At 47.7% G+C, this 19,785-nt stretch overlaps 2 protein-coding genes and 1 pseudogene across 4 annotated transcripts; 1 reads left to right on the top strand and 2 right to left on the bottom strand.

Annotated features, from left to right (window-relative positions):
- Positions 1 to 5: 5 nt before the first annotated feature.
- Positions 6 to 3,921, bottom strand: atp23 (ATP23 metallopeptidase and ATP synthase assembly factor homolog). The gene is made up of 6 exons (XM_084486807.1): positions 3,679 to 3,921; positions 3,424 to 3,469; positions 3,124 to 3,205; positions 2,425 to 2,562; positions 2,118 to 2,201; positions 6 to 671 (listed from the first exon to the last, which is right to left on the bottom strand). Exons 1-6 carry the CDS (start codon positions 3,824 to 3,826, stop codon positions 468 to 470), a joined length of 702 nt encoding a protein of 233 aa, XP_084342933.1. The 5' UTR covers positions 3,827 to 3,921; the 3' UTR covers positions 6 to 467.
- A 241-nt stretch (positions 3,922 to 4,162) lies between these two features.
- On the top strand, positions 4,163 to 11,706 carry rpap3 (RNA polymerase II associated protein 3). 2 transcript variants are annotated; one of them, XM_084486190.1, is made up of 17 exons: positions 4,163 to 4,259; positions 4,610 to 4,769; positions 5,171 to 5,335; positions 5,562 to 5,690; positions 6,295 to 6,422; positions 7,031 to 7,152; positions 7,296 to 7,366; positions 7,492 to 7,629; positions 8,045 to 8,172; positions 8,390 to 8,511; positions 8,635 to 8,705; positions 8,887 to 8,979; positions 9,231 to 9,469; positions 9,651 to 9,870; positions 10,698 to 10,795; positions 11,058 to 11,158; positions 11,299 to 11,706. In XM_084486190.1, the coding sequence occupies exons 2-17, from the start codon at positions 4,617 to 4,619 to the stop codon at positions 11,382 to 11,384; spliced, it is 2,064 nt and encodes a 687-aa protein (XP_084342316.1). In that variant the 5' UTR covers positions 4,163 to 4,259; positions 4,610 to 4,616; the 3' UTR covers positions 11,385 to 11,706. The 2 variants fall into 2 exon arrangements, with proteins under 2 accessions (XP_084342316.1, XP_084342315.1); XM_084486189.1 differs by having other exon boundaries at positions 5,168 to 5,335.
- A 766-nt stretch (positions 11,707 to 12,472) lies between these two features.
- On the bottom strand, positions 12,473 to 18,145 carry LOC311367471 (hemicentin-2-like; annotated as a pseudogene). The gene is made up of 12 exons: positions 18,133 to 18,145; positions 17,874 to 18,020; positions 17,588 to 17,659; positions 17,016 to 17,264; positions 16,249 to 16,512; positions 15,814 to 16,119; positions 15,084 to 15,353; positions 14,678 to 14,953; positions 14,039 to 14,314; positions 13,176 to 13,451; positions 12,642 to 12,890; positions 12,473 to 12,558 (listed from the first exon to the last, which is right to left on the bottom strand). The product of its transcript is annotated as a hemicentin-2-like (transcript).
- Positions 18,146 to 19,785: the final 1,640 nt, after the last annotated feature.

Raw genomic sequence — 19,785 nt, 5'->3', positions numbered from 1 at the left:
GCGAATTCAACAAAAACAAAACAAAAAAAATCATAGGAATCAATATTTAACTTGCATAAATCTGCTCTATTTACAGGCGAGTCAATGTTGTCACCGGAGGAGCAAAAGAAATGCAGCGATAAAAGACGAATCTCTCAGAACCTCATGTGGTGCTCAGCGCGGCTCCGTTCCAATACTATAGCTTCACTCAACGTTAAAAACCTGGTGACAAAAACCGTCCCTTTAAGAGGAATCGCCTCCCCCCTCCCTCCTCCCCCTCCTCCTCCCTCCTCCTCCTCCCCCACACAGCTTTCACCCTTCAGACTCCCCCTTCCAACCGCCTCTCAAGGGCGACCATTTTAGCCCTCCCCCCGGTCAACAGTCCTATCCACCGGGCCTCTCCTCTTCCCGCCGAAAAAACCCCGCGTTTAGCGTCTCTTTGTACAAAGCACCATCGGAGGAAGTGTTAAAATTAGCGCGCGGCGGCGTTAGACGTTAGCGTAGTAGCGGTCCCGGCTCTCGTAGTGCCTGGTGGCGAACTTGGCGTCCTTGTTGGTGTGGGGAATGCGGCCGAACGGGGCGGTGTCGTTGAAGCAGCTGTCAAACACCTCGTCCACGATCTTCCCCGCCTCCTCGTGGCTGACCTTGCGGACGGCGAGGATGGAGCGCAGGGCGCGCCCGCGGACGCACTCCTGCGGTGGCGGAGACGGAGACGGAGGAAACCCAGAGAAGAAGAAGAAGAAGAAGAAGTCGAATCGAATTAGTTATGGCTGAGCTGAGCAGATTGACTACCATTAATACCATGTAGGGGCGGTGGGCACCCTAACCCTAACCCTAACCCTGACTACCATTAATACCATGTAGGGGCGGTCGGCACCCTAACCCTAACCCTAACCCTGACTACCATTAATACCATGTAGGGGCGGTGGGCACCCTAACCCTAACCCTGACTACCATTAATACCATGTAGGGGCGGTCGGCACCCTAACCCTAACCCTAACCCTGACTACCATTAATACCATGTAGGGGCGGTGGGCACCCTAACCCTAACCCTGACTACCATTAATACCATGTAGGGGCGGTCGGCACCCTAACCCTAACCCTGACTACCATTAATACCATGTAGGGGCGGTGGGCACCCTAACCCTAACCCCGACTACCATTAATACCATGTAGGGGCGGTCGGCACCCTAACCCTAACCCTGACTACCATTAATACCATGTAGGGGCGGTGGGCACCCTAACCCTAACCCTAACCCTGACTACCATTAATACCATGTAGGGGCGGTCGGCACCCTAACCCTAACGCTGACTACCATTAATACCATGTAGGGGCGGTCGGCACTTAAAAAGGTCCCGTGACGTGCGATCAGCCGTTACGAGCCGTTTTGGAAATCTGCCCCTTATGACATCACAAGCGGGCGTGTTGTCCACCTAGATGTGTGTGCTGGGATAGAGCAGGGATACCAGCCTACCCCCCAGTGGACCGTAGCAAACGTTGCTCATCTAATCCGTCACACCATCTAGTAGGCGGACACGCCCACCTGTGATGTCATAAGGGGCAGATTTTCAAAACGGCACGTAACGGCCAATCACACTCACACCTGGTGGCATGTCATGGGCACCTTTACGCACTTATTGTGTGTTGTACGTCCTGGCACTTAAAAAAATAGTACTTAGCGTTGCGTAGCATCTTATCCTAACTATCTTTGTTGTATGCGGGGAACGGGTTAATCTAGTGATTGTTAGCGCTTGGCACTTGGTTCCATAGACATCCTTACTGTACCGACAGAGAATATATCGTCGTTTCTCTTTCTTCTGACAAATGTACTTTGTTGTAAGTCGCTTTGGATAAAAGCGTCTGCTAAACGCCCTAAATGTAAATCTATATGTAGTCGTATAATGTGGGCCTGTTATAATGTATTCCGATACAAATCATTTAGTATCATTCCTGCAATTGGTTGTATTGTATTAAAATGTATTGGTTGGAATGCACCCCAACTCTTCACCATTCTATGGTCCTAAAGAGATTCCAAAAGAAGTCCCGTTCAGAGACGACACTCCCTCCTGTCACTTTAACTCAATAATTGAACCATGGTCCCTTTCTTCCACACACAATGAATGCCAACAAGATGTACCTGGCGGTGGTTCTTCAAGCCGAAGTTAAACCTGTTAATCTCACTGCTGAAGGAGCAGTCTCCGCTGAGGTTGGCTGCACGGATCTGCAAAAAAAGAAGAGTATACAATTCACTAGGGTTAGTATTTGACACACACACACACACACACACACACACACTTTGAACATCGGCCGAACTATTGATATCTGTAATCCTTTACTCCCTATAATATCGGCATCGGCCCCTTAAATCCAGAATTGGTCGGGTACTCTCGTACGATTCAAGCGCTCAGCACCCGCCCGGACAGCAGCACCCCGGCAGGCCTCACCTCGGAGCAGGCCAGGTGCCGGAAGTTGTTGAACCAGTCGACGTGGGCTCGGCAGTGGTCGAAGGCGTGGATGAGCTCGTGGGTCACCACTCGGTTCATATGGGCCTGCTGGTGAATGTTGTTCTGACACAGAACGATCTGGAAACAAACGCGGCGACAGACGTCGCATTAGTGCCCGGACACGAACACGTGTCAGCTGTTCAAATGTGATCGGGGAAGGCATGTGGCTCAGGAGGTAGAGCGGGTTGGCTGGTATCCGGAAGGTTGCTGGTTCGATCCCCCGGCTCCTCCTCCTAGCTGAGTGTCGAGGTGTCTCCTACGCCTCTAACCCTGACTGCTCCAAGACGAGCTGGCTGTCGCCTTGCATGACTGACGCTGTCAGTGTGTGAATGGGTGAATGTTAGGCAATATTGTGAAGCGCTTTGAGTGGCCACTGGTTAGAAATGCACTATATGAATGCAGTCCATTTACCATTTCGTTTGGTACAAAATAGTGACGTGTAATAATGTCATTCATGTCTTTGTGGTAAGGAATCCATCAGCAAGTTGGTTAAAAATAGCTCACGCTATATCTACAACTCTTGACGCTGAAAATACATTACCCTGCAGCACATCCCACCATGCTTGTTACTGTGGATCCCTTTGACCACATCACAACTCTTTTCATACGATTTATTACTTTTAAAAAAGGATTACTTACTTGAGAAGAATTTGCGTCGAAGCCACCGCTGACACTGCCGTCACAATCTTCACAGGAAAAGTGCCGGTCTTTATGCACTGTACTGTGTGAAGAAGATACAACAATGTTATGAATGTATATTGAAAATGATGACATGTAGCAAAGTATTCGGTCAACACAAAGGGATCTGCTCAGGGTTGCAAGTAGAGGAATAGAAGGTCCAGAAATAAAGATAATACCACACACACACACACACACACACACACACACACACACACACACACACACACACACACACACACACACAAATCATGTATTTACCATCCAGAACTTTTCATGGCACTAAGAAGCAGCTTTGCATATGGACCTGAAGCAAGAGAAGACAAAACGACATGGCAAGTATTAGAACCAAGCTTGTTAAAAACCTGGAAAAGACATGCTAAGTTAGCTAGCATAAGCTAAAGCCAAAGACGACAGTGTTGCTGTCAATGCACACAGTGAGCTTTATGCCACGGAGCTACAGAGACCGACATACTGCTGTCTACTAGTGACACTTTAGTGATCCTTCATACTTACTGGTTTCCATTGCGAACTGCAACATGACCTGGCACTTGTGATTGAAAGTGAACAGGCTTTGAGTAATGAAAGCCTTCTTGGTTTTTGCGGTGTTTCTGTCGGGGAAAAGGTTGTATCCATATTCGTCTTCCTGTTTGGTCTGATCCATTTCATCTGATCGCGATTAGATCATAAATGGGTGATTTTCAGCCAGAAGTGTGAGGTAGGTAGGTAGGTAGGTGAGTGAGTGAGGCTAGCCGGGGGAGAGAGGTCATCTCTGTTGTTTTTATCCACACGTCATAGGTCAAAGTTATATATATTTTTTTAAACAATTTAGATCAGTCAGAAAAAAATATTTTAATTATAGTAAAAGAAGCGTTAACAATAATACATCTCAATATGTTTATATATAAACATATATATATATATATAAAAGTTATTTATTTAATTTATTTAATTTAATCGGTCGACTCCTTACTACGTAGAAGGAGCCGTGAAGGCTGCTGGGAGTCCGCTGTCATGGCGCCGCATGTCAACACGGAGCGGGGCTGCTGTTGACACATGTGTTTCTCTTTCATTGTCAGCCGTTAATTCCTTCCTAGGTGAGTTTTATTAGTTCACGTTTCGTGTTTTAGTGTCTTCTTCCCGTCAGTTCACAGAAGTGAAGAAGAAGACACGGTTCTAGTCACCTTTTCTCACTGGAACTCACTGGAAGCTTATCGGGCTCTTGTAGGGGAATGATTGCCCTTTTTAAGCCACCTTAACTTTTGGTTATATTGCTTGGGTACAGGTTCTGGTATGAATCTGTCTTGGCTAATTATCCCTGCACAGATAGAGTCGGTATCTCCAGCGGGTTCGTCTCCCATCTTACCGGACGGACCTCACTCTCTTTTCCCTCTCAATAGTCGGACTTGAGATCTCGGTCGTTTTTTGTTTTATCCGTATCTTCTAGGTAGACAATGTCCGCCGCAAACAAAGCCATCGAGTTACAACTTCAAATGCGCCAGAATGCGGACGACCTGCACACCTTCATGAGAGAGATGAACGGCTGGGAGACCGACATGAAGAGGAAAGACGAGGAGCTGAGGACGGGACGCAGCGAGGACACACAGGTAGGAACCTTTTATTTAAAGGTCCCATCATATGACATGCCACCAGGTGTGAGTGTGATTAGCCGTCACAAGCCGTTCTGAAAATCTGGGCCGCTTCTGACATCACAAGTGGGCTTGTCCACCTAGATGTGTGCTGGGTAGATGAGCAACGTTTGCTACGGTCCACTGGGTATAGGCTGGTAGACTGATCCAGCGCACATCTATGTGGACACGCCAACCTGGGATGTCATAAGTGCCAGATTTTCCAAATGGCCTGTAACGGCTAATCACACTCACACCTGGTGGTATAATATGTATCCTTTAACATATTTTATATAACCTCCGTGTGTATCAGGCTGGCACCTTCCTGGTACGTGAGCCCCTGGGGCAAGGGCACTAACACGTTTCTGTTGTGACAGAAGAATCTACCCCCTGTGAGGAACAAAGACTTCAAAAAGAAGAGGAGGAAGACCAAAAAAAAAGACCAACCGTCCGTGGTGAACAGCCAACAGCCGAAGACGGACGAGCCCAAGGAAACGCCGAGGATTAACGCCTTCGACTATCGAGCATGGGACAAATTTGATGTGGTAAAAAAAACAACTAAAGTTTTTCACACAACACATGAGTCGACCCACACCGGGTGTGAGTGTGATTAGCCCGTTACAAGCTGATCTACCCAGCACCACATCTAGATGGACACGCCCACTTGTGATGTCAGAAGAGCCAGATTTTTCAAAACGGCTTGTAACACGCTCAGACCTGGTGATATGACATGGGACCTTTTTAACAAGCGATGTGTTCTGGTGGTGACAGGACAAGGCTCTGTCCGCCGTCGACAAGGAGGAGAGTCCAGCGGACGGCTCGGACTCTGACTCCGAGGAGGCCACAGCGGCGGCGGCGGCGGCGGTGGACCGCAGCCTGGCTCTGTCTGAGAAGGAGAAGGTACCGAGTCTGAAACCCCTCCAGACACCCAGATCCACCCCCAGTGGAGACCGATGTAAACGCTGAAGTGAACTTAGATGCACACTGAGATGTAAAAAAAACTGTTTACTGATTTAGCTGACGCTTTTATGCTTCTTTTATGCTTCTTTTTCTCTTTGTTTACATTGCATCTTTGGAACTTAGCCACTTTACAATTTACACTTTACACTTTTTCATAATTCATAATTTATATTTTATGCAGTTTATACCGTCTCTTTTGTTTGCCCTATTTGTTGTTGTTTGTTCTGTTTGTCTTGTCTTCTCCTTACTTGAGCATTTTGTTTAGCATTTTCCCTTAGCGTCTACTTTTGTTGTATTTAGTACTTTGTATTTTTATTGTATTTTATTTATTTTTATCCTGTGTTTTTCTACTGCTGTTGCAACAAACACATTTCTCCTACGGGGGGATTAATAAAGTTGTATCGTATGTAGGAAGACAGGATCGTACTTTGGGGAAGGTATCTACAGCTAGACCGTTGTTGCCATGGGGATATGAATCCACCACCGTCGTCGCCGCTCAGCCGGGGGTCCGTATTGATTATTGATTATTGATGACCTCCTTTAGGGCAACGCGCTGTTCAGAGAGGGGAAGTACGACGCGGCCGTCGAGTGTTACACCCGAGGGATGAGCGCTGACCCCTACAGCCCCGTTCTCCCCGCGAACCGGGCCTCCTGCTTCCACCGACTCAAAAAGTAAGTCCTCCTCGTGTCACAAACATGCACCCAGCGTGAAGAAAGATACAGCTATACTGTAGACATGTCTCGATATAACTTGATCATATCGATCGATATCGATAACTATTGATCATTGTAATGACCTAAAAAGACTAGGAATTACCATGCTGGATTTAAACACTTCTGTTTAACACTTAATATGACCGTCCAAATACTCCAATGTCAATACAACAATGAAAAACACTCAAATATTGTAAAAAGTATGGAACCGTGTTTGTTTAACAAACCCAGCTGCTAGATTCAGCGGTCCAGTCTCTTTATCGATATATATTGAACATGTTTTATATTGATATTGATCAAAAGTCTATCACGATACGATCATTTGTTTTATTTCTAGTTCTAGTGTAACACTATGGGATTCTGCTTGTCATAGTATCGCTGTTACTATAACGCGTACGCCCGTGATGTAACATGCAAGAGGTGGCTATACCTTGTTTACAATAGATGTACGGTATTACGACAGATACAATACGAGTGTGTGCGAGTAACGTACCCAAGTCGAGCGACACTCCGCCAACTCTTATCTGCTTGGACGTCCCCCGAGTCATCACACTGCTCGTCGTTAGGTTTTCAGTGGCCGAGTCCGACTGCAACCTGGCCATTGCGTTGGACAGCAACTACTTCAAAGCCTTCGCCCGCCGAGGGGCGGCCAGGTTCGCCCTGGAGAAGTACGACTCGGCCTTGGAAGGTGAGACTCACCTGCACTTCTTACCACGGAGCCGGCTCCCTGGGTCCTCCCTCCGTGGCTGTTGTTATGACGGTAGCGTGTGGCAAAACCTGGCTCACCTCGTATCCCCCCCCCCCCCCCCCGTGTCCTTCCTCATCGACCAGATTACGAAACGGTTCTGAAGCTCGACCCCGGGAACGCCGACGCGAAGACGGAAGTGAAGAAGATAAAGAAGGTGACGTTGTTGATATCACTGTTAGGTTGGGTCACGCCTGTTGTGTCACTCCCACCCCCCCCCACCCCCCCCCACCCCCCCCTCTCTCCTGACTCTTAGTCATGTTCTCCATGTCGTGTCTGTAGGTCGTAGCGGACCGCGGCACGGACGTCTCGAGCCCGGCCGGGCCCCCAGAGGAGGCCCCCGTCGTGATGGACCCTCAGCAGCAGAAACGCTTGGAGGAACAGAGGAAGAGTCAAGAGGCGGTGATGCAGAAGGACAGAGTACGCATACCCGTGTGCCGTGTGGATTTCTGTGGTTGATTTCTTTAATCTATGATAAGATGACGCTAGTGACGCTAAGCAGGTGTTGTCTTAGGAACTCTGGGAACGCTTTACAATAAGGGTACATTAATAAACGTAAGTTAAAGCAGAAAGAAGCATTATTATATAGCATTAGCTTAGCGGTTAGAGTGTACCCTAACTCTAACCCTTTTAAATAACGTATAAAGGAATACCATAGTTAACGTAAACACCATTAGTCAATGATTACTAGACACATAGGTAACTTTTTACTAACTGTTAGTTAATGCTTATCAATGCTAATTACCGCATTATCTACAGTTAATTAATACACCCTGATTGGAAAGTGTTTCCGAAGCTCTTAGTACTGATCCGTTGCTATGGCTACGGTCTCCAGGGCAACGCGTACTTCAAAGAGGGGAAGTACGAGGCGGCGCTGGACTGCTACACCGGAGGCATGGCGGCCGACCCCACCAACGCCCTCCTGCCCGCCAACAGAGCCATGGCCTACCTCAAGCTGGAGAGGTAGGAGGCAGCGCTGGCTGTGTGGAGACGCACCTGTGTGGGAACACACACCTGTATGGGGAAACTCACCTGTACAGAAAATGCACCTGTTTGTTGTCTTACCTGTGTAGAAACTCTCCCCTGTGGGAAAACTCACCTGCATAGAAACTTACCTGAAAATCTCCCAAAGTCACCTGTGCTCCTCCTCCTCCTCCTCCTCCTCCTCCTCCTCCTCCAGGTACAAGCAGGCCGAGGAGGACTGCGGCACGGCCCTCTCCCTGGACAGCACCTACTCCAAGGCCTTCGCCCGCAGAGGCACCGCCCGCCTGGCTCTGGGCAAGCTCCGTGAGGCCCAGCAAGGTACTGCCTTCGCGGGTGGATGGTCTTCAGAACCCTTCATTACAGAGTACACCTTTTATGTACGCAGCCGCACTGAACCCTTTCACTGAGTGCACCTGTATGTCGTGTGTTCCGTTTGGACAGACTTCCAGGAGCTGCTGAAGCTCGAACCCGGAAACAAGCAAGCGCTGAACGAACTCCAGAAAATAAAAATCGTACGTCTACGCGATTTATTTTTGGTGTAAAATACCACGAAGTCCTAACAAAACTGCAAGCAACCGGAACTTCTCGTGCCCGCATATATGAATGTGCAGCAGAAATTAGTTTCGTGTTCTAAACGTAGTTTGATGTGTGTTTTTTTTAAACGTAAGTCCTTGTGTGGGTTGTTCTCGTTAGGAGACCGGAGCGTCGGGCCTCCTGGGAACGCTGGACGGCGCTCCCAGACGCACCGTCCAGCCCCTGGAGAAAGCGGACCACCTCCGCTCCACCGTGAGTCGTCTCTCCGCGCTGTCTCCCACCGCGCCTCACACACCAACACCACCAACGTATTCAATACCTTTTAGATGTACTTTATTAATCCCACCATGGGACGTTTGGGAATATTCCTATTCCAAATAAGCTATGTGTAACAATCCCAACAACAATCTTGCCCCTTTTTATAACTTAATTAATAATATTTGGGAATATTCATATTCTAAATAGCTAGCTGCACCTTTTATAACTTCTTAAATAATCCACAGAAGCCCCTGAGGAGAATTGACATCGAGGAGGTGGGGGGGGGAGACGTCCCGGTCCCGGACCAGGTCTTGGCGGGGGTCCCGTCGGGCCCGGCGCCCCAGGACCCCTCCTGGTCCCCGGGCCAGGAGCGGGGCCACCTGACGGAGGCCGGAGAGCCGGCCTCCCCGCTCTCCACCTCCCCCAGCGCCAAGGTCCTGAAGATCGAGGAGATATCGGACGTCCCGACGCCGGCGGCAGCACGGTATGTCGGGAGTTTTAAAACCTGTCCCATGTCACTTTTTCACGGACTGCTCGCCAGAGCCTATCTAGCTCTGGGCCCAGAGATAGGCTCGCGTTTTTGAGTTATATATATACTACTTTCTTTTTCGCAACAAAGCCGCCATTGGTTGTATCTTGACGAGCTCTGTTCACCTATTGGTCAGGAGCGCTCCAGGAAGGGATGAGGTCATGAGACCGGACCCTTCTGCTCGCCTCCCAGAAGCCCGCAGCAGCGCCACCAGCACCGCCAGCAGCGGCTCCGTCAGGTCGTCCTGCGACCAGACGGGGGTGTTACCCGCGCCGGCCACCAACAGCTACCAGTTTGAGGCGGACCTCCGGACCATCGGCCCTCATCAGCGCCAACAGATCTACAGATACCTCAGGGTAGTAGGGCCCACAGACACCTCAGGGTAGTAGGGGCCCACAGACACCTCAGGGTAGTAGGGGCCACAGACACCTCAGGGTAGTAGGGCCCACAGACACCTCAGGGTAGTAGGGGCCCACAGACACCTCAGGGTAGTAGGGGCCCACAGACACCTCAGGGTAGTAGGGGCCCACAGACACCTCAGGGTAGTAGGGGCCACAGACACCTCAGGGTAGTAGGGGCCCACAGACACCTCAGGGTAGTAGGGGCCCACAGATACCTCAGGGTAGTAGGGGCCACAGACACCTCAGGGTAGTAGGGGCCACAGACACCTCAGGGTAGTAGGGCCCACAGATACCTCAGGGTAGTAGGGGCCCACAGACACCTCAGGGTAACGTGTGGATGGCTGGAGTGGATATTTAAAAGTTTACTAGTCGTCCCCCCCTCAGATCTATTGAGAATAGGTGTGTTACCTAACGCCTTATATATAATATTAGACTTTCAGATGGTCCTTCTGCTATGTTTCATTTCCTTTAACGGTTTGCTGTGGTGAATTGACTTTGCGAAATATAATTAACGACGAACACGGTTGTTTTTCCTCTTGCTTATTTTGACTAAATTGCATCAAATGCTGAATAATGAAATGGTGCAAGCACAGGTGTGCTCACGCTTTCAGGGAATGCAGATTGTTTAAATGTTAGCGACGCTAAACGGGTTGAGAGGACAAATCATAAAGTAAGAGGCTCATGTTGAGAGAGAGAGAGAGAGAGAGAGAGAGACGACCAGCAGTCCATGCGTCAGGGGAACAGAGGTGTGACAGTGTGAACCAACTCACTGTGTTTTCTAGCAAATGGAGCCGGCGGAATACGCCAAGATCTTCCAGAACTCTCTGGAGTCTGACCTCCTGAACCAGATCCTGAGGACCCTGCTGGAGTTCTACACCAAGTGAGTCACGAGATGTTCGAAGATGTTCTTCTTGCACTGAGATCGAACCTCAGTGCATCTCAACATATCTAGGATCAATTTAGGATGCAGCTGGAGAGAAAGGAGACATTAAATTGTATCGCTGTATCTGCTATTGTTGTTGTTATTATTCAGAATTCTTCCTTGTTATTCATAAGTCTGGGTAAGGGTTAGGGTTGGCGGTTTGGCATGTGGTGCCTGGTACAAAGGGTGTAAAGTGAATGAAACGTGGGCTCTTCCGCAGGAACGAAACACCAGCACTCATACTGGGAATCCTCACCAGTCTGGCCAGTGGGCGCAGATTCGACATGGCTATTATGTTCATGTCTTCCGCAGAGAAGAAAGGTAACATTTTCCAATTTCTTAATCTACATATATACGTACAAATAGTCCCCCTCACCCCAACTTCCATCAGTTGTTGACAAAATCATGAATGATTTTTAATTTTTTTCTTTATTTGTCGTATTTATCTTTTCTTTATTCAGTTCTTCGGGAGCTGTTTGATTTCCTCCAACAAGCTCACCTGGAGAAAGGCACGTTGGAGACCCTGCGAAAGAAATATGACGTCTGACTTTAAGACAACAAGGTATCAAACAGACTTGACCTGATGTCACCACAAGCTTTAACAACAACTTTGCCAACAAGGCAACTTGCTTCTCTGTATTCTACTGTAGTGTGGTTCACACATAGGTTTGTTATGCAAGAGCTCTACTTCCCCATTGGCAAGATTGAACGTATTGATTAACATTTCAACTGTCAGTGGCTCGCTGTCTTTGGTCCATTCTCCTTTATGTCGGCCCACTTAAAGTTTATTTTGATGTGTTGTTCCTTTGTGTGAGAACAGCTTGCATACTCGACTGGACAATAGTCTAAGGTTTCAAATAAAACACTGAACCAGAGTCAAACTTTGGAGTCCATCTCTTTTGTCTAAAGAAGTTTCGAGCTGCACTGTAAATAAAGGCGTATTACATTCGGCATTACCGTAAAGGTGAATGCAGTTGTACAAACAATCGTATCACTAATGTCAGTTGATAAGAACGATGACAATGACAGATTGAGAGGCTCAGTATAGGCAACAGCATAGACTCCGATTATTTATTTGAGATATTGCACAGTTTGGCGATACATCATGAAACTGAAAAGGTATCGGGTGTTTTGGGGACAGACACGTCAATAAAGTACTGGTGTTAGAATTATGTTTGCATCTTATAGAAGCAAAAACCACAGAAAAGTCTATTCTCACGGCCTACTGCATCGCAGTAAGACTTCCCAGTCGAATGTTGCTTATCCCACGCTCAACATCCACACCATTGGGGATCTGTGAGAAAACAAGATAAAGGTAAAGATAAGACACAATATTGCATGATAGAGTGGACTGCATTTATACAGCGCTCTTCCAACCAGTGGACACTCGAAGCGTTTTACAATATTGCCTCATATTCACCCATTCATGCACACATTCTCACACACACACACACACACACACACACACACACACACACACACACACACACACACACACACACACACACACACACACACACACACACACACACACACACACACACACACACACACAAACAAATGGCGACAGCCAGCTCGTCGGGAGCAGTCAGGGTTAGAGGGCGTCTCGCTCAGGGGACACCTCGACACTCTAGGCTAGGAGCAGCCCGGGGGATCGAAACCAGCAACCTTCCGGTTACCAGCCAACCCCCCCCGCTCTGCGTCCTGAGCCCCATGCCGCCCTGATAAAACGGGAGGTAAACCCGGCAACGCATTGTAGAAAAGGGGACGCGTAAGAGCAGCCGGGGGACATGAACCAACGCACTTGAGACGGTGAGAGTGTCGTTGACCGTGGCGGTCACCCCGGAGACGCTGTTCCGCGCCTCGCAGCTGATGGACTCCGTGGCCACGTAGCGGCTGAGCGTGATGGAGATGGAGCTGCCACGCACCGGGGATCCGTACACGGTCCAGGTGTAGGTGCAGGCCGGACTGCAGGCGGCGCTGCAGGTGAACGAGGCCTTGACCCCGACCTCTAGGGAGGACGCTCCGGAGATGGTGACGTCCACCGGGCCGTCTGCGAAGAACAGGAGGAGCAACTTTGGAAAAACGCCTTAAAGAGTATCTGATGCCGTCATTTCGGGTGATTCGATTTCAAAAAGCTGTTCGATTGGATTCAAACTATAACGTAAGGATTTGTATTACCTTTTTAAATGGTTGGTTAAACGAGGTATGTCTAAACGACGCACAAATCATTTCCCTCGTCATTTCAGTGGATATCGGTGCATCGATATTCGTTTGCGTTTCCGATTTATTTCTATGATGATGTTGGAATAAAGAAGAAAGAGTTGAGTCTCCTTACAAGGAACGGTGACGGTGGTCTCAGCAGAGCTGCTCTTCATGGTCAGAGGGTCGTACGCAACACAGCGGAGAACGGCCCGGTTGGGTGGAGTCACTGGCGTGAAGGAGATGGAGGCGTTCCTGGACAGCATCTTGCCGTCGTAGAACCAGCTGATGGAGCAGCTAGGGTAGCAGTCGGCTGCACACCGCAGGGCTGTGGTGGAGCCAGCCAGGGCGGTCAGCTCCTTGCCGACTGGACCCTTCTGGGCTTCAACAATCTCCACTTTGAAGGGTCCGACTGGAGGATATAAGATGCATTCACGGATCCAATGAGACTATTAGTATGTGTTGATGACCACACATCCTGTCATGTCAGTTCTCAGACACCTCATTGCTGGACAGTGGGGATAGGAATCAGTAATTGGAAGACAAACACTCTAACCACTAAGCTCAATGGCTGCAGCAATTTGGCTTGATTACTCCAACATTCTTACGCCATCAGGAGTGAGGTTTTTCCCTGGATGCCGGCTGTCACTCTCCCCTCCTTATACCTTAGTCCCCATTCCGGTCAAGGCACCACTGACAATTGCTTGTTTCCAGAGAACACACCGCTATGGAGACGTCATTAACACGATAACCCCATGACCATAAGAGGACTCAACTGACCACTAAGCCAAGGGACTGCGGTCCTCTAGGTCGTGGTTAAGGTCTTATTGAGGGCCCTGGGAGTGAGCTTCACCCTGTCACTCTGTGACGTTCACATTATTAGTTTCAAGAGGAACACCTATCTATGCACATTTTCAAACACTGGTCTTTCAGCAAACAAGAAGCCCCGTTTGGTCTGGTATGACCAGTGATGGGTGAGAGGTCAGGAGGTCTCCTTACAAGGAACGATGACGGTGGTCTCAGCAGAGCTGTTCTTCATGGTCAGAGGGTCGTACGCAACGCAGCGGAGAACGGCCCGGTTGGGTGGAGTCACTGGCGTGAAGGAGATGGAGGCGTTCCTGGACAGCATCTCGCCGTCGTAGAACCAGCTGATGGAGCAGCCAGGATAGCAGTCGGCTACACACCGCAGGGCTGTGGTGGAGCCAGCCAGGGCGGTCAGCTCCTTGCCGACTGGACCCTTCTGAGCTTCAACAATCTGCACTTTCAAGGGTCCGTCTGGAACACACAACATGCATTCACGGATTAGATGGAGCAGCTTTGTGTTGATTTGCTATTTAGGTGACCATAACAAATATCACGTGACTACATCATGTCTCAGAGTCAACATGAAATATTGCTTTGGACTAGGTAAGGTCAACACCACAAGGTACCAGGTAATGTCGTACCAAATTAAATCATAGGTTTTTATCTTATACAATTATGATTATTGAAGATATATTATGTAATTCCGGTTCTCAGAACCACATCGCTACACAGCCAGGGTTCTAGTACAGACTCTGGCGTTTTTTTTAAACCTACAAGAAGCACACTTGGTCTGGTATGACCAGTGATGGGTGAGAGGTCAGGAGGTCTCCTTACAAGGAACGATGACGGTGGTCTCAGCAGAGCTGCTCTTCATGGTCAGAGGGTCGTACGCAACACAGCGGAGAACGGCCCGGTTGGGTGGAGTCACCGGCGTGAAGGAGATGGAGGCGTTCCTGGACAGCATCTCGCCGTCGTAGAACCAGCTGATGGAGCAGCCAGGATAGCAGTCGGCTGCACACCGCAGGGCTGTGGTGGAGCCAGCCAGGGCGGTCAGCTCCTTACCGACTGCACCCGTGTTAACCTCAACAATCTGCACGTTGAAGGGTCCGACTGGAAAACGTGAAAAAAAATTCGAATTTGTGAAAAAATTCACAAATTCGGTTCAGATAAGATGAGATGACATTCATCTATAATTCGGGATTCAAAGCGGTCGAACGATCGAAAGATTTGACATACTCACAATTGACCTGTATTTTGTAGCCAAGTGACTTGACGGCGCCTATATCTACATTGACAACGCATTGGTACGTTCCTGTGTCAGACTCCATCAGAGGACTGAAGGTGAGCAGGGTGTTGTCTTGTGACAGAACCAGTCTGTCGGACACGGGCAGTGGCAGGCTGTCTTTGAGCCATGCAATGGAGGCCGGGTTCTGTGAGCCCATGCACTGGAGGGAGTAGGTCTGGCCGGCCATTGGCACTGCTTGTGTGGCAGGGCGCACAGAGTAGGGATCTACGCAGAGAGATGTATGCAGTCATACATGAATGTGTTCAAACAATCTATATTCTTATTTTTTCCGTTCTCTAGCTCGTATTTTTGCCACAAATCATACGAGCACAAAAATGTTGCCGTGCCAGCAAAAGCCTTCATGAGTTATCTTTTGGAAACAGTCCTTGACACATTTCCAATAAAGCACCATCTCTTCATCATTATGGGTTTGCTTTATCATCAATTATATAAAAAGTTTAAACAAACTTATTTCGATTTTGGTTCTTGGCAAAACACAGATTTGCAAACAGCACAAAGCCTCAAGGATACAGTGTGAAAAAGAATACCTAAATAAATTACAAAATAAACCACAAAATGCAGGATCATGCTTAGCTTAGTTTTCAATGGACAACGGATATATACCATTAGGGGGCGGCAAGGGCCCCAAAGATGCATTGTGTACCGTAGCTCTTTAAAGACTTACTGTCGATGGTCAAGATCTCTGTGGCACTAATGACGGCTCCAGAGACTGTATTCTTGGCTCGGCATGTGAGCGGCTCTGTGCGATGAGCCTGTGTTACACTGATCTCTTGCTCCGCCTTGATCATAGGCTTCTCTCCTTTGTGGAACACCGGTAGGTGGACCTGGTCGTTTTCGTACATCCTTCCCTCAAAGGTCCACGTGACGGTACAGGACGGAGTGCACTCCACGAAGCAGGTGAACACAAACGTTTGTCCCGCCGTCACTGTCCACCCTCCAATCGACGAGATGATGTAAATGTCGAACAATCCTAGAGCAGGGTTTGAAACGTTTTTTTTAGGCGATACAGACACGGCACAAACACACACATGGAGTTTCATTGTTTCGGCACGATAAACGCTGTAAGCTTCTCTTTGGCTTTCTCGTTCCCATCACCTACTTGCCACATATCTTTGTAGAGAAGTGGATATGAAGAGATGCGACACAGAGTCCATGGCTTCACAGAAGAACGTTTCGGCGTCTATAGTTTCAGGGGGTATAATCGACAACGTGGCTCCGGTCGATTCGCCCTGAACGTTCTGTTGCCACATCCATTTCCAGTGGTAGGTGCAGGAGGGGTAGCAGTCGGCTGTACAGGTGAAGTTGTTTTCAACCCCAGTGGTCAGCATTGAGGGGCCACTGATCATTATGTTTGAGGGGCCCACTGAAAAAAATCACAGTGTAGAATGAGTGACCGCTAAACCTTTTTTTTTTTTCTTTCCTTCAATATCATCTGTCTAAAAATCTAAAAATACGCATCTAAACTATCTACTATCTAATCTATCTACTTATCAAGTATACTAAATATATGTATCTAATCTATCTACTTCTAATCTATCTACGTATCTAAGTAGCTTCATATCAAATATAATTTATCTACGTATCTAAGAAGCTATTCACTTCTTATCCATCGACAGAACAGACATACAGTATGTATCTAAGCTGTCTATTTTTAATCCAAGTAGCTACGCATGAAATACACTTTATCCACGCATCTAAGGTGACCATGTATCTAACGTCTATGTGCGCCTTCATTTATCAATGTGTCTAATCCTTCGACGTCTCCAAACTACCCAAGTCTTTGCATCTCGCTACATCGCAGCGATCCACTTATCTCACATACAGAGATATCAGCTATCAAAGAGCTATACTCAAACACACGCGTACCCGTCACCCCCAGCGCCTTGCTCACGACGGCGCTCCTGCCGGTCTCCGTGTTGACAGCCACGCAGACGAGGACCTCGACGGGCGTCCGGGCCTGGAGGTGCAGGGTGAGCTCAGCGCCCGCCGAGGTCCGGTTCCCGTTCCTCCAGGAGAAGGTGCAGGCCGGGGTGCAGACGGCCGTGCACGTGAAGGCGTACGGCACCCCCACCGTCACCACGTTGACCCCTCTGATGGCCATGGAGTAAGGTCCCGCTGGACGTGGGGGGGGACACACACACAGCGTGTTGGGATGGAGGGTCCGTTTTATCTCAGGGTTGCATTGAAGTGTGTGAAGATAGGTGGCCATTGTTTGTGTGTTTTGTTTATGAGTAAAGCAGTACAGAAATTGGGATTAAATTATTTAAACCAAGCAATTTGTTTAAAATTCTGTTACATTTTTCAAGTTGTTTGAATTTAAAACAACTCTAGTAGTTGAAGTTAATTTTGGAGTTCATACTTTTGTACATTGACCAAAGAACATTGTATACAGCTAACTTTTGGCTCCTCTGCAAGTATGAGCCAGTACAATATCTTACATGGTATGTCCTTCACAGCCCCATCTTGTTCTCCCTCACTAGCAAGAATTCCTTCGGGATGAAAAGAAAACAAGACACATTAAAAAATGTATTTCAGTCACTTTCCAAAGAAATTCATGAAAAAAAAACATCTGAAATATCCATTGCTTTCATACAAGTCATTAATTAAATCTAAATCGTAGTTTCATGTGTAAAAAAAAAAAAAAAAAGAAGAAAATCTCAATCAAATAAATGTAATAATCCAAACAATTAAAACTTTTCACGAATAAGTCAAGTGTGTTTTTACCTGCCAGGCAGGTGAGAAGCAGACAGGCAGTTGGAAGGATCATGATTCCTCAGAACCTCAGATGACACAGACCATCAGTAATGCCGGGCGGAACGTCAGCCCGATCTTTATAAAGACGCCCAAAAAGAAGCCATGCCCATCGGCCTCCTTATCAGTGAACCAATGCCAACAACCAGCCACGGGATCACTCAACATTCCCGGCAAAGGAGTGTAGTTTGTGTGCATTTGTTTCCTAATGCTGCCTATTATCAGCAGGCACCATTGCGGCCCATGTATGTATCTGTGAGCTCTTTCTGTCACTCTTTGTTCCCACGGCTATTCTTGGTCTTGAACGTTTCACGGAAAGCACAATGATCGCTGCCCGTTTTTTTGTTATTCGTGTTTACTCATGGCTGCTGCCCCGAGATTCTGCGTTCCACTTTATCGCAAGTGTCCCGATTACGGCACACGCCGTAATCGTATGTTCGATCGGTTTGTTTATTTATTTGTTTTATCTTTGAACAGGTCACCCACTTTACTTAGGGTTCATGACGACCATGCAGACCCTGAATGTCGTCACACGTACCCTATATAAATATACCCCAATGTGTTTTGTTTTCTTAAAATTCATTTTTAAAGTTTTTTTTAATCCTTTATATTTTAGAGTGACAGGAAGGTATGGGCGATAGAGGGAAGGATATGCAGCAAAGCACCATGGGTAGGAATCGAACCCGGGTCGCTGCGATCAGGACAATGGTGCCTTCATGTGCTCTGGAAATGATGGTAAATACCAAAAGTCAACGTGAAAATCGCACATGAATACCCCCTCACTCACGTCGTCGTTTCCACTGGAGAGCTCGTAGGATATTTTGATACCCGAGCTGCCGAGATGAGATGACCTTTGACCTTTCCAACAGTAACAGGTCAGGGTCTGTGGGTCCGCCGTGTTTCATTTCACCACGACAACAAAAGCACTTGAACACACTAACACACTCGTAATTTTCCAGTTCACAGATGGAAAGGATCATCTTTTCCATAGCACGTGAAGACTACCCGGTGCGCCACCGGGGCACCCCGCGATATGTTTTCTTGAGGACGCTTGCATGTACACAAGCAGCGACAAAGAGGAGTTTAGCTTGGAGGTGCAGTGCTGCATAGCAAAGGACAACTTGTGCAGAGACGGAGCCTTGCCTGTGACGCGTAGGCCTACTGTATGCCTGTATCTATCCAGGAACTAATCTCCTCCCGAGGATACTGTGTGTAAAGGCATTTCAGCTCTAATTAATGGTCGTAGACAAACACGTAAAACGAACAGCGTGGCTGATTGAGTACTTCTTAACACGCCTGTTGCCACAAGAGTTGCGCCACTTTGATATTAAGCCTGGGTGGGCCCCTGAACGGAGTCTGGTAGCAAACATGCTTACAGAGACAGACCCGGTGAACTGGTCTGTGTCGTTCAAACAGACGCTAGACTAGTGCTAATCAGATGCATTATGCTTCATGTGCGCCAGTGTGGCGCTACAGTAGACTTTATAAAGTGTGGCTCTTTTATTCAAAGTGTTGCACTCCCAACTTCAATGTCTGCGCTGTGGTCGGATGTTTTTAGAACAGGTTTTATATATTTTTTTAAACATTTTCACCCAACAAAATCATGCAACTGTTGGTCAAAGTTACCCTGTGGTAATTTCCTTATAGAATGTGACAATTACCTGTCAGAATTTTAACGCCAGTAAATAATATAAAAATATAATATAAAAATATATACAAAATGAAGGAAGAATAATGCAAAGGAAAGATGTCACTCCAAACCACTTTTTCTAATAATTTGCATATTTATTATTGAAATGATGATGTTCCAGTATCATGTTCCATCATTTTCCAATCACATGAACGATATTCAATCATACATGTTAATGAAATTAAATTATTTAAA

Source organism: Micromesistius poutassou (assembly GCF_964030765.1).
Source record: "Micromesistius poutassou genome assembly, chromosome: 22".
Classification (NCBI taxonomy): Eukaryota; Metazoa; Chordata; class Actinopteri; order Gadiformes; family Gadidae; genus Micromesistius; species Micromesistius poutassou.
The sequence above is the reverse complement of the archived record's forward strand: the minus strand, read 5'-3'. Positions and strand labels throughout refer to the sequence as shown.